The sequence below is a fragment of the Morus notabilis genome, unplaced genomic scaffold, assembly GCF_000414095.1.
Source record: "Morus notabilis unplaced genomic scaffold, ASM41409v2 Scaffold710, whole genome shotgun sequence".
In the NCBI taxonomy this organism is placed as follows: domain Eukaryota; kingdom Viridiplantae; phylum Streptophyta; class Magnoliopsida; order Rosales; family Moraceae; genus Morus; species Morus notabilis.
This window is the reverse complement of record NW_010364141.1, coordinates 205,679-218,425: the sequence shown is the minus strand read 5'-3', so window position 1 is coordinate 218,425 and position 12,747 is coordinate 205,679. Positions and strand designations below refer to the sequence as shown.

The window sequence follows — 12,747 nt, the reverse complement described above, 5'->3', positions numbered from 1 at the left end:
TCACAAAATTCAATGGAATATACCGAGAGAGAGGAAGAGAAAAAAATGCAATTAGATGTACACAAACAAAATACACGTGTATACTAGATTGTTAGGTAGAAGTTGCAACTTGCAACTCAAATGTTGTTTTTCTTACCTAATTATATTGTTTTGATAGCTCGTCCAAGTCAATCAAATTTGCATGCAAGCCAAAAGGCGTCAATGGCGCATAACACACGGCAATTTACATCTCATGTGAATCAAATTAAAAACAATGCAACTAAAATGAAAAGATTAAATTAAACTTGCAAAAACAGTAAAAGGGAATACGACGGTCGCATTAGCGGTGTGATTTTTTTTATTTTTTATTTTTTAAATAGCCTTTTCCACTTAGGTTATTTGCCGAGTAAGACTAGATTAATAGATAATTGTTGAACGAATTATAATACAATAAAAAGTCGTTTTTTGGAGTTTGATGCATTTTTGCAACTAAAATAGATCAATTTCATTCGTTTTTATTTTTTATTTTTTATATAATTGATCAATTTCATTCGTTAGTAGCTGAAGATTCTATCCATGCCGATGGACTTTTAATACGAGCGAGTTTATCTTCCTATTAACTAGGGGAGAATCAGTTTTTTAAGGCGCAGTTTTTTTTTGTTTTTCTAGTAAGAAATAATCTGGTGTGACGCGCTTCACTGAGCACGTCATATGTCGCATCAATCATTTGAAGTACAAGATAAAAAAAAAATTGTATAATCTCATATCGCATGATAATAAAGAAAAGTTTTGATTTATAAAAAAAAGACACTTCCTCTTAATAATACGAGGCCTTTTAAGGTGAAGTCTAAAAATAAAAGTGTGCGGATTTAGGTTCAAAGCATAAAATATTATACCAATTGTAAGTGAAGGTCGTTACAAGGCATGTTTGCCACACGGATCGTCCTCACTACAATGCAGGGACTTCCATCCTTAGGTCTGAGAGTCTGAAGAGCAACCAATGGTCACCACCAACCTCCAACCCAAGAGAAAGAAACGTCCACTCAAACGAAATAGAGATAAAGGGAGAGAACAGTTTTCGCATTTTGACAATCTGTTATATTTTAACAATGGCTAAAAAAAAATACTTTATCAATACGTTAAAGCAAAAAAATAACTCCCATCAGTTTTGTGTTTTACCTTTTTTTATTCATTTTTTAAACTCTATTTGTTTACCATTGTATATAAATTATTTTTTATTTTTACTTTTGTTTTTGTTTTCGGTGATATATTTGTTCGTTTATTTTTTTTTTTAACTTCATTATCTATTTTACTATAATATCTTATCTAATACTCTCGTATTCTTTTTTTTTGTTTCAATTTTCTCTACATTTAAAATATAACTGACAATTCGTGTAGCACACGATTCAAAACCCGTATGAAGTTAGCATGTTTAGATTTACTATAAATGAGTTTGAGTCATAATCGGGTTGATACGATTAACACGATTAATAAATGTGTTGGATTATGGTTGACCTCCTAACACGAAGTGACATGATTAACTATATGTGTCATCTGTAATATAATGATATGTGATATAACATAAAAGTTTATATGACACATTAAATATAAATAATGTGAATTTTAATATTTGTAGGTAAAATTCATTTATTTTTCTTAAAGGAAAAGATAAATTGATCAATAAACACATTAAACCTATTTTAATCGTGTTAAATATGTTATTATTATATTAGTTATTTATTTAATATATTAATTTAAACGGGTTATACTGGTTGACACGATTAACACGATAAATAAATGAGTTTGGGTTGATATTATTGACACATTTAATAAACAAGTCGTATTTGAGTTGATATTTTCTGACACGATTAATAAACGGATTGACACGAATACGACACACTAACACGAATTGCCACCCTTAATTTAAAATTTAATTAATCATATAAGTTTTTTACTTAAATTGCTATTTATATACTATTTTTAAATTTATAGTAAACTTTTGTTTTACATTTTATTTTTTTGTATTTTATACTATTAAAATTTTAATCACAGCTCAATATGTGTATCTCAAATTGTTAAATTAGCAATTAAAAGATAATTTATAAAACTCAATACTTTTTTTTATTAAGAAAAAAATAAACACCATTTTATTTAATATACTCAAATTCAAATTATTAATTTTGTTTAAATATTTTAACTTTTTTAGACGTAGTCATGTCGGTACAGTGTTCTTACACGTCCCACCAAAGAATTTCCATTTCTTTTTGGCAAAACAAAACAAATTGAGGTTGGTGTGGTAGAAAAAAGTCCATCTTTTATTTTATTTTATTTTTTAATTTAATAATTTTTTGAAAAGAAAAAGATGTAGTAGGAAAAAGCTAGTGTGTATGCTATTTTTTTATGTTTCTACATAGTGGGACGCAGCAAGGCTAGTGCCTATTTTGCCACGTTCCTTCCCTCTCTATTCTTCGTTCCCTCGTGCAATATTTCTTGCGGCTGGCAGCCCCACCATGATTCTGCCACGTGGCACAATTTTGGACGCAAGGTATCACCTTTGCAAGTTGAACGGTTGATTTTAACGCACAAATTTCACAGCCACCACGCTTCCCTTCCCCCAACTTTCTTTTGATGACGTGGAGCGATTTGTGTGGCCCAAAATGTCTTTGAGGAGAATAGAAAGTTGGGGACACTCGGCATGCACTTTGCACGTGAGCGCACCGGAACCCAGCCCGGACGTGTCTCCGTCGAATAATCCGGATTGAATAATCGGCGATAGGTCCGAACATTGTAATTGGGGGATTTTGGTTCTGGTTGGGTCTCGGTCAAAAAAGAAGAAATCGCAAAGGCGTGAGAACAGGGACGAGCTTGGGAATTGGGGAAGTCGGCGTTAGAGAGAGAACCGAAAGTCGAAACCCTAATCCTCATCGCCTATCCAATTCCTTTCACGCATGTGAGCTCTTAAATTCGATTCCCATGGATTCTCTCTTTCGACGATTACTATTTTCTTTTTCGGCGCTCTGAATTAGGGTTTTCGTTTTGGGTAAGCTTTCATTTCCGATGAGCAATCGGTTTGATGACGTTTCGTGTTTACATTTTTCGTTTTGTGTTTCTGTCTCTTGTTTTTGTTTAGATCGGTCCCGGTTCGGAGAGGCTTTATGCGCTGGTTTCGTCGGTTTGGTGTTTGATTAATTGGTGCTTCTTTCAGTTCGGAAGATTCTATGCTATTTGGGCATTAATTTTGGGGGTCATATAATGGATTTGATAGCCAGTTGCAAGGTATTTAGTTGCCTTTTGTGTTATGATCATACTTTTTTTTTTTGGGTTTATTTTTGTTGCTGATTAGTTGTAGTTGCAGGAATTACTTTGATTGTGTTGATATGTACTGTTTTGCCGTTTGCCAATGTGCTTGTTTAGTTGCTGCGTGTTAGAACCTTAGCTTATGTAGTCCGCTATTTAAAATATACTCAGCTATTGTCATGTTTCACTTGTCAATTTAGTTAATTTGGGCATCTGGGCATAGGCTTGTTTTATCAACTATTAGAAATGAATATAAGCAAGCAGCTTTTTAGTTCTGACACTACTACATTAGTAAGTTTTCTTATGATGTTATTACTCAAATAGGGGGTCAAGATCACTGCAGTCAAAAATCTTGGTTTCATACTTTTGTTTCTCATTATTAATACAATTTAACCATTCACAGCTACACTTTATAAAGTGTGTTGTTGATGGGAGAAACTCTTTGCACTCATTTTGTTTGCGTTTATGCTGCCAAGATTTCACCAACAACCTTATTATCAAATGAATATGAAGCAAATAGTGTAATACTTTAATTTGAATTCATTTTACTGTTATTGGTATTGGTTTCCACTAAACACAGCTTAATTGCATGCTTGTAGTTCGTCTTCTAAATTATATGCATTTAGCTTTTATGGTTGTTTCAAATGAAGCAAGTTTTGGCAATTGAATTTCAGATGAAATAGTGGAAGGTATAGACTAGTCGGTTACTTCCTTTTAGTAAATGAGTTACTTTGAACACTAAAGGGGTTCACCTTTCTGCTCTCTTTCTGCTAATAACATGGCATTTTTACTCTTAAGTTTGGATTTAAGAGGCACTTTTCACTCTAAAGTTTTAAAGGGAATGCGTACTTTTGTATTTACAACTGCATATTTTTGATGTGTAAAGGAAGAAAGAGATCAATAATGTGATATGGTAAATTTCTTCGATTTATTAAATAACCATATTTAGCCCCAAGATTGGCTAGGTAAAAGAGATATATGCTTTGGTTTGATTCCTCTTGTTGTGTAAAAACTTTTGTCCTTGTCCATTGTGATGGAATATTTAAAGACTATTGGTGTGTTGACTTACAATGCATACATGACCTTTTGTGTTTTTATTGCAGGACAAATTGGCATATTTTCGAATAAAAGAGCTCAAGGATGTTCTCACTCATTTAGGTCTTTCAAAGCAGGGAAAGAAACAGGTAAAGATTAAGAGATGATTTTTGTGCTGAATTGTGTGTATTTGGATTTGGGATTTCATCACACTTTGACTTCAGAAAATGTTGAAATGCTGCTTTTCTTTGTTCTTTAGGGTTGCGCTCCCTCTTTTGGGTTTGGTTAATAATCATTTTGTTTTCTTTGTTTTGTTTTGTTTTTTTTAATATGTTTGCTAAAGTTTCACTAATAATTTCTTGGCTATTTGGTTATCATATTATCCGGGCTTTTGAATAAAAATGCTGCTCCTTGTTAGAAATATTCTTCTCTATAAATGCCAAAAGGCTCACAATGCTATTATAACATGGGCTTCTTTACCGGAGTCATTTGTCTGAGAATGATTGTCTGTTGAACGCCAGCAAAATTCAAAGCAAGTCTAGCCCATTTTTTATTTTTATTTTTTTTCTAAACTAGAAGTTCCTTTTATTTTTTGTTTTTTATAAAATGATTTCATTCATCAGCATCTTGTTTATGTTTTTAAATTGTTGTCTCTGCGTTTTATTTACTAATCTATTTTGCAGGACCTGGTTGACCGAATATTAACCATTCTTTCTGATGATCAAGGTAGGTCGTTTTACTGTTCTTTCCTGAAGTGAATATTGAATTTTCTTCTCATTCACATTCGTTGGTGATGTATGTTTTTTTGGCCCCACCATCTTTTTCTCTTTTTCGCCTTGAACGACATGTACTGGATGCTATGCTTTGCTTTTCTTCCCTCCATTACTCGTCTTTGGTGATATTCTATACTTCAATTAGGCGTCTATGTTTCTAGAGCTTTAGACACTGAAACATCATGTCAGTTTTTCCTAGTTGGTGAATTCAATGCTGCTATATTTTTTTTGTTGTGCTCATTTCTTGCTTCAGTTTTGCTGCTCATTTTGCTCTTTTAGTCATGTTTTTTTTTTTTACTAAGATAAGAGGAGAGGAGTTGGGCAAAGCTATAAGTGAAATTCTAAGCTCACCTTAAAAGGAGAACTCTAGTGCTCAAGTTGGTTTGGGAAATTATAAATTGCAATATCCACTTCCTCGTTAGCAATGTGGGACAAATGAATTATTATGCTATACTGAGACATCTTAGTTCCCTATTTGCCTGGTTGTATTTACTTTCATGGTATTGTCTGAATTTGGAATTACTCCATGTTCATTTCTCTTCTTTTTAACAGTTTCTAAGATGTGGGCAAAGAAGAACGCTGTTCGTAAAGAACAGGTGGCACAGCTTGTAGATGACATATATAGGTTTGTCTCCTGATTCTTTTGATCTTTGGCATATTTTCATAATATTACTAATAAATTTATTCTTTTTGGCTCTTGTTTATTTTTCAATACGTTTTCCTTGTTTACCAGAAAAATGCAGGTGTCCACTGCCACTGATTTAGCATCAAAGGCGCAGGGGGTCTCAGATAGCAGTAATGTGAAAGTGAAAGTGGAAAATGATGACCGCTCCTTTCAATCAGAGACAAAGATTCGTTGTGTCTGCGGGAATCAATTGGAAACAGAGTCTATGATTCAGGTTGTTATCAGATTTTAGGTTTTGTAACCCTGTGTTTCTTCATCATTTCTTCCCCCCCCTGTTTATGGTTCACATAGAGTTTGCCGCTGACTTTTTAACTTCCCGCGGGTAATTTGTGGTGGTTCTTATAATTGCAGTGTGAGGATAGGAATTGTCAAGTGTGGCAGCATATTAATTGTGTGATAATTCCCGATAAGCCTATGGAAGGAAGTACACCATATCCTGACCCATTTTATTGCGAACTCTGCCGACTTAGCCGTGCTGATCCGTATGTATCACCGCTGTATTCTTGTCATGTAAATAGCATATAGCTGGGCTATAAATAATTTTGGTTTCTTTATTGCTATTCCGCTTGGTGCGATCCATGCATTACATGTTACGAGGATCATTCTGTGTCTCTCTGTATTGGGTTGGAGTTGGGTAAACATGATTACATGATGCCTCGTATCTGTTGGCCATGTAGCCTCGTACCTGTTGGCCATTTTGCTAGCTGCTTACATTCTTAGCATTTTAAATTGCTCTTCAAAGTAGCAACTCAGCAATGACCATGTGAATTGCTATTTATGCCATGTGTTTTTGCACACTTTTATGCTTTATATAAATGCCGGGATATGTCAAGTTGATGAATGTTTGATTCTTGCCCATTTGATTCATAGGTGTACAGAATGCTTGAATACAAATTTAATTCTTTTGTGGGAGAAAACCAGTAGCAAAAAGTTTGCTTATGTTGTTTTTGTCCTTTTTTTTAATAGTTCCTTTATGTGTGTCTGCTGCTTGGACTGCTTCCTCGATCGACTTGTTTTGTTGCTGGCGCTATCTTTTATATATGTATAACTCAAGTGTTCCATAACATTATGTGCAGCTTCTGGCATCAACTTGGGCATCCTTTACCTCCTGTGAAGTTGATTACTACAAACATTCCAACTGATGGGTAGGTGTATCACGTTTTAAGACTCTTGATTATAACTCAACTATGAAACATAAAACATTTATGTTTGTTTTTTCTTTTTAATATTAGTTTTTGATGATTTGAAGCAAGTTACAACTTGAGAATTTAATTATTTAGTGGAAGAAAAATTTAAGTTATCACAACTAAGATTCTCCTGTTGCAAATGGCAAAGTTTGGCACTAGATTGTTCGTTTGCTAATATTGTGATTATTGTGGTGATAAATCCCAGTAATATGAAATTTATTATTCAGAAATATGAAGATATTTTGCGTAAGTTTACCTATAGGTTGCATTAAATTTAATCAATACGGGGTGGGGGAGTTCTTATTTCCTTGACATTGTTCTTAAGAGCAAGCCCATATGTTTTGTGGATTAATTATTTACCGCTAACCCTCTTATAGTTTAACTCTGTAATGGAGTTGAACTTTGGCATAAATGTACAACAGTACCTAACATACAATACCATATAAATATCCTAATATTCAATACCCGGGATTGATACCTTTATTTATTTATGTGTTGTTTTTATTCTAAACAACTTGCGGGTATAAATTATGAACAGAGGAAATAATGCAGGGAACAATCTGAGCAAGAACAATGTTTCCCTATCTGTATATCTGTCTTTAATACACTAGTCTTGTGTTTATCTCGTATTGGGTTTTCTACAATCTTTGTTTTGACCCTTCTGTTTTGCAACTGTGCAGTACCAATCCGGTGCAGAGTGTGGAAAGAACATTTCAACTACAAAGATCGGATAAAGAGCTGACATTAAAACAAGAATTTGACGTTCAGGTTTGCTTGTCTATATCATGATGATTAACAAACGTTATTTTCATTTTTTCGTGTTGGTTTCCTCACACTGACATTTTTGTTCAGGCTTGGTGTATGCTTCTGAACGACAAAGTCTCATTCAGGATGCAGTGGCCACAGTATGCAGATCTTCAAGTCAATGGTATTATGGGTGATATTGGGAGCGTTATGTTGCCTGAAGTACTTTAGAAACACCAAGAAAACCAATATTTTGCATAACTTTGTTGATATTCATAGCCCTAGTTGTAAATTTTGTTTTGTAATCTCCTTTAACCCCCCTATAAACATGAATACACGATATGAGGTTATTTTATATCACTTCCAGTATATTTTATTGTGTTTTAACCTTACAGGTATACCTGTTCGTGCAATTAATAGACCGGGGTCACAACTTCTTGGGGCTAACGGTCGTGATGATGGTCCAATAGTGAGTTTTTTGTCCTATACGAGTGCTGAATCTGTTCTTCCATCTTTTCATGTCCCATTACGTATTCACCCAATCTTTTTATGAGGTGTTTATGTGCAATTGTGCATGATCCAACTCACTCTGATTTCAGTAATAATGATCATCTATCAAGCTGTCTCTTCATGACTTCATTTTAATTTCTTAATTCACTTTATGTTGTTTTGCAGATCACAACATACCTAAAAGAAGGGCTGAATAAGATTTCCCTAACAGGATGTGATGCTCGCGTTTTCTGTTTAGGTGTCCGACTCGTGAAGCGCCAAACTGTTCAAAAGGTACTTCTATTCTTATTTATCTGTACTTTCAGGAAGCTGCATTTGCTATTTTTTGCCCTTATACTCGCTTTCTTTTCCCAAAGAATGTAATTTCTATAGGATCCTATAAATGTTGTTTTTGAAGAAGACTTTGCAAAAGGCATACAAGGCACAAGTTACTTGGTCTCTTCATTCTTCATCAGAATTTGATATGTAAAGCATTTCCGCCAGAGTAGAAGTGTAAAACAAGAGTTCTGTGGAGATTAAGATTCATTAGGAATAATGTTGAATACAATTCCTTACAACCAAAAGAAGAGAGAGAGAGAGAGAGAGAGAGAGAGAGGAGGGTTTTTGACATGTTTTTGAATCAATGTTCTTACGTTATTGTAAATGTCTGGATAAGTTATTGCTGAGTTGCTGGTGTAGTCATATTTGAACTATACTAGGTAATGTTTAGCGATGTGGTGTCTTACATATGTATGGTGTGATTTTCTCTCTCCAGATCCTTAGCTTGATTCCTAAGGAGTCTGAGGGTGAGCAATTTGAAGATGCTGTGGCTCGTGTGCGTCGTTGTGTTGGTGGTGGAACGGCAACGGATGACGCTGATAGTGATAGTGATTTGGAAGTTGTTGCAGATTCTTTTGTTGTTAATCTACGTTGTCCTGTAAGTTGTATATCAGCTTATTCAAATTCTCATGTAGGTACCTTCGATAAAAACACGTGTACACAAGGAAAGCACTGTTTGAAAAATCTATTGGTATTGGCTGGAACAGTCTGTGAAAACCACAACTATTCAGATAAATTCCTACATGAATATACTCTTATTTGGTTATAGTATGGACCTACTGTTTTCTGCAAAATAGTGAACTCTGGGTGGTTGTGGAAGATTGTTCTATGTTGGTCCCTTTCTAAAGCAGTTTTATTTCAAATTGCAATCGGTTTTTGGAGTTATTTTAGATGTGTCTACTTATCCATCTAATTTACAGATGAGTGGCTCGAGGATGAAGGTTGCTGGAAGGTTTAAACCTTGTGCTCACATGGGATGTTTTGATCTTGAAGTTTTTGTGGAATTGAATCAGCGTTCAAGGAAGGCAAGCTACATATAAAATAAAGTTGGTCCATTTGTGCTTTTATCACTTTCCCCCCACCCCCCTCATTTTTTAAAACTTGAGCATTTTTTTTTCCCTGCAGTGGCAGTGCCCTATTTGTCTGAAGAACTATTCTTTAGAGTATATCATCACCGACCCGTATTTTAATCGTATCACTTCGATGGTAATTCATTTCTTAAATGTTTATAATTTTCTCCTTTAAATGCATTTAGGCTTGTCATCGTGGCTTTGTTTTCAATTATGGGGTTTGCTACAGATGAGGCATTGTGGAGAAGATGCAACAGAGATTGAGGTTAAGCCTGATGGTTCTTGGCGGGTAAAGGCTAAAAGTGAAAGTGAACGTAGAGAGCTTGGAGATCTTGGGCAATGGCACTTTCCAGATGGTACTATCTGGCTCCCGGCTGGTGGAGATGTTAAAGCTAAAACAGAGATGAAGCAGGTCAAGCAGGAAGGTATCTCGGACAGTCATCCTGGTTTGAAACTTGGAATCAAGAAGAATAGCAATGGGTTTTGGGAAGTCAGCAAACCTGACGATATGAATAACTCTATTGATAATGGATTACAAGATGGCCTTGGAAACTATGAGCAAAAAGTTATCCCAATGAGCAGCAGTGCAACTGGAAGTTGTAGGGATGGTGAAGATCCGAGTGTAAACCAAGATGGCGGTGGAAATTTCGACTTCACCAATAATGGTGTTGAGATGGATTCTCTCACACTTAATGTTGATTCGATGTATGGAATTACTGAGCAAGCACCACCTGTTCCAATTAGGAATTCAGAAGTTATTGAAATAAGTGATTCAGATGACGACGACTTGTTTATATCTCCTAGATCTGTATACAAGAATCATCCGAATGATGGCAGTGGGGTTCCTTTTTCAGTTTCCCCTCCTGTAATTCCTGATTCGTATGCAGAAGATCCTGCTGGTGGGACGTCATGCTTGGGTCTTTTCAATGGCAATGATGATGAGTTTGGGATTCCGCCGCTATGGCATTTGCCCCCTGGAAATCAAGCAGGTCCAGGTTTTCAATTTTTTGGTTCTGAAGCAGAAGTGTCCGATGCGCTGGTTGATCTACAGCATGGTTCTATCAACTGTTCTTCATCTATGAATGGTTATACATTGGCCCCAGAGACTGTCACAGGATCTGCTCCACTAGTCCAAAATTCTTCTGTTGGTCGGTCAGATACAGATATGAATGACGGCTTGGTTGACAATCCATTGGCTTTTGCTGGTGATGACCCGTCGCTTCAGATATTTCTTCCAACAAATCCTACAAATGCCTCGGCACAGTCTGATTTTAGAGATCGTGCTGATGTGTCGAATGGGGTCCGCACTGAGGATTGGATATCTCTTAGGCTTGGGGGTAGTGCTGGCGGCACTAATGGCGAATCTGCAACTCCAAGTGGACTCAATTCGAAGCTGCAAGTACCAGCCAGAGACGGTGCGATGAATTCTATGGCTGACCATGGTTCGTTCTCTTTTTTTCTTTGATTCGCTATAGATTTGTTTTCTTAAAGATTATATTATGGCTCACACAAGAATGGAGGGCGCAGTTGTTTTTTGTTTTGACTTGTTCTATATGAACTTCCATATCTGGGTCGGATGGTCCTGTATAAAACTTAGAGCCACGCAGAATACTTGACTCTCACCTTCCTTCCCTCTTTAGTTATTTTTTCTATTTTTGTGTGTGTGTGTGTGTGTGTTTTTTTTTTTTTTTTTTTTGAAATGCTCTGTTTTGGTTTCAAAATTATTAGAGCTTAGTGTTCCCCCTATTTGCAGCCTCCTTGCTTCTTGGTATGAATGATGGTAGACCTGAGAAGGGAATTAGGCAAAGATCAGATAGTCCTTTCACGTTTCCTCGCCAAAAACGTTCCGTAAGGCAGAAGTTACTTTCTATCGACTTAGACTCTGAATAGAGGAGTGGACCTTCTTGTGGAGAGCTATCCATGGTCTCATTGGATTATTTTTCTCGGATTGAAAGCAAAAACCTGGAGAACTTTTGTGATCTGCTCATTTGGAGGTCAAATTTTTGTATCTAGAAGTGCGTAAAGGTAGGCATATCTTTGGCTTGTCGAAGATAAGTCTTTAGATGCAACGGCATCCGTGGTGGAAAGAAAAGGTGGAGAACAAGAATGGGGGAACTGAGCTGGCACCTGCAAAATTTCTTGAATCGGTAAGCTCAGAGTTTCCGTCGGCCCTGTCGAGCTTGAAATTCGCCATGTATCTTTTAACAGGCTCATGAATTTTTTCTGCTCTCCAACCGTCTGTCTACGAGGATATGCAGGTCCAGCGCTGGTCTTGTACAGGGATTTGAATCTGAAGGTTGGAATTAATTGGTGTAAGCCTTCGGATTTTGTGGGGGAACCCCATATAGTAATAGCAACAATCTTTTTCTTCTTTTGTTCTCTCTTTTCTTTTCTTTTTACCTGGGGGGGTTGGCCAGAGAAATAGCCTGTAAATGAGGGGATTGCAGAATCAGTTATTTATATAAATATTATTCTTTTCATATGAATACTTTTGCCTCGAGTTCTCCCTTACTCTTGGCTGTTTTGTGATCCTTCCTGTTCTCTCCCTAACATGATTGAAAATTACACTTCCAAATAAAAGAAAAAAACATTATTGAAGATCACATATGAAACACGCCCTATTAGTTGCCCACTTTAATGAAACTTGTGCTAATTAATATCGGTTTCCATTATAGCATTGAAATGAGCAATGAAAGAAAATGGAAGGCACATAAGCGGAAGCATAAGTTTTTTAGACGACAAAGCTTTTTCTTTCCGTTCTCCTTTTCACTTACCCCCACCCCACCACCACCACTCAAACTAAATGAGGGAATGTTGCCAACTTAAATGGAATACAATGTGAGAGAGATTGTATTGGAAATCAAAGAAAAAGAATAGGAGAGAGTTCATTGATTTCCTTTCCAATGTTTATTTTTTGAAACCTTTTTAGCAAGCTTAAGAATAAGAATCTTAAGATTTTTTTCATAATCTCAAAATGCGAGGCATCAAAATAAGAAAACAGAACATTTTTACTTTTCTTATCCTGTATTATCTACACGTCACCATTTTAGCTTTCCTCGTTCCAGAAGTAGACACTAGAATGGGTAAAAGAAAGGAAAAAAAAAAAAAAAAAGAATAAACTAAGATTTCCGATAGCGTTTTTGCCACAT

The 12,747-nt window shown here is 35.7% G+C and overlaps 1 protein-coding gene across 3 annotated transcripts; it reads left to right on the top strand.

Moving 5' to 3' along the window:
- The first annotated feature begins 2,806 nt into the window (after positions 1-2,806).
- LOC21397549 (E3 SUMO-protein ligase SIZ1) lies at positions 2,807-12,127 on the top strand. 3 transcript variants are annotated; one of them, XM_024170575.1, is made up of 17 exons: positions 2,807-2,929; positions 3,110-3,255; positions 4,380-4,460; positions 4,995-5,037; positions 5,637-5,709; positions 5,818-5,983; positions 6,121-6,251; positions 6,846-6,914; positions 7,637-7,724; positions 7,809-7,884; positions 8,096-8,169; positions 8,376-8,483; positions 8,965-9,126; positions 9,449-9,553; positions 9,654-9,734; positions 9,828-11,040; positions 11,352-12,127. In XM_024170575.1, the coding sequence occupies exons 2-17, from the start codon at positions 3,232-3,234 to the stop codon at positions 11,486-11,488; spliced, it is 2,631 nt and encodes an 876-aa protein (XP_024026343.1). In that variant the 5' UTR covers positions 2,807-2,929; positions 3,110-3,231; the 3' UTR covers positions 11,489-12,127. The 3 variants fall into 3 exon arrangements, with proteins under 3 accessions (XP_024026343.1, XP_024026344.1, XP_024026342.1); XM_024170576.1 differs by having other exon boundaries at positions 2,807-3,019; positions 3,185-3,255; XM_024170574.1 differs by having other exon boundaries at positions 2,807-3,019.
- The last annotated feature ends 620 nt before the right edge of the window (positions 12,128-12,747 follow it).

Coding starts and splice junctions, on each gene's coding strand:
- LOC21397549 (XM_024170575.1), top strand. CDS start 3,232: ATGGATTTGATAGCCAGTTGCAAG. Junction 6,915..7,636: donor ACAAACATTCCAACTGATGG/GTAGGTGTATCA, acceptor GCAACTGTGCAG/TACCAATCCGGTGCAGAGTG. Junction 7,725..7,808: donor AACAAGAATTTGACGTTCAG/GTTTGCTTGTCT, acceptor ATTTTTGTTCAG/GCTTGGTGTATGCTTCTGAA.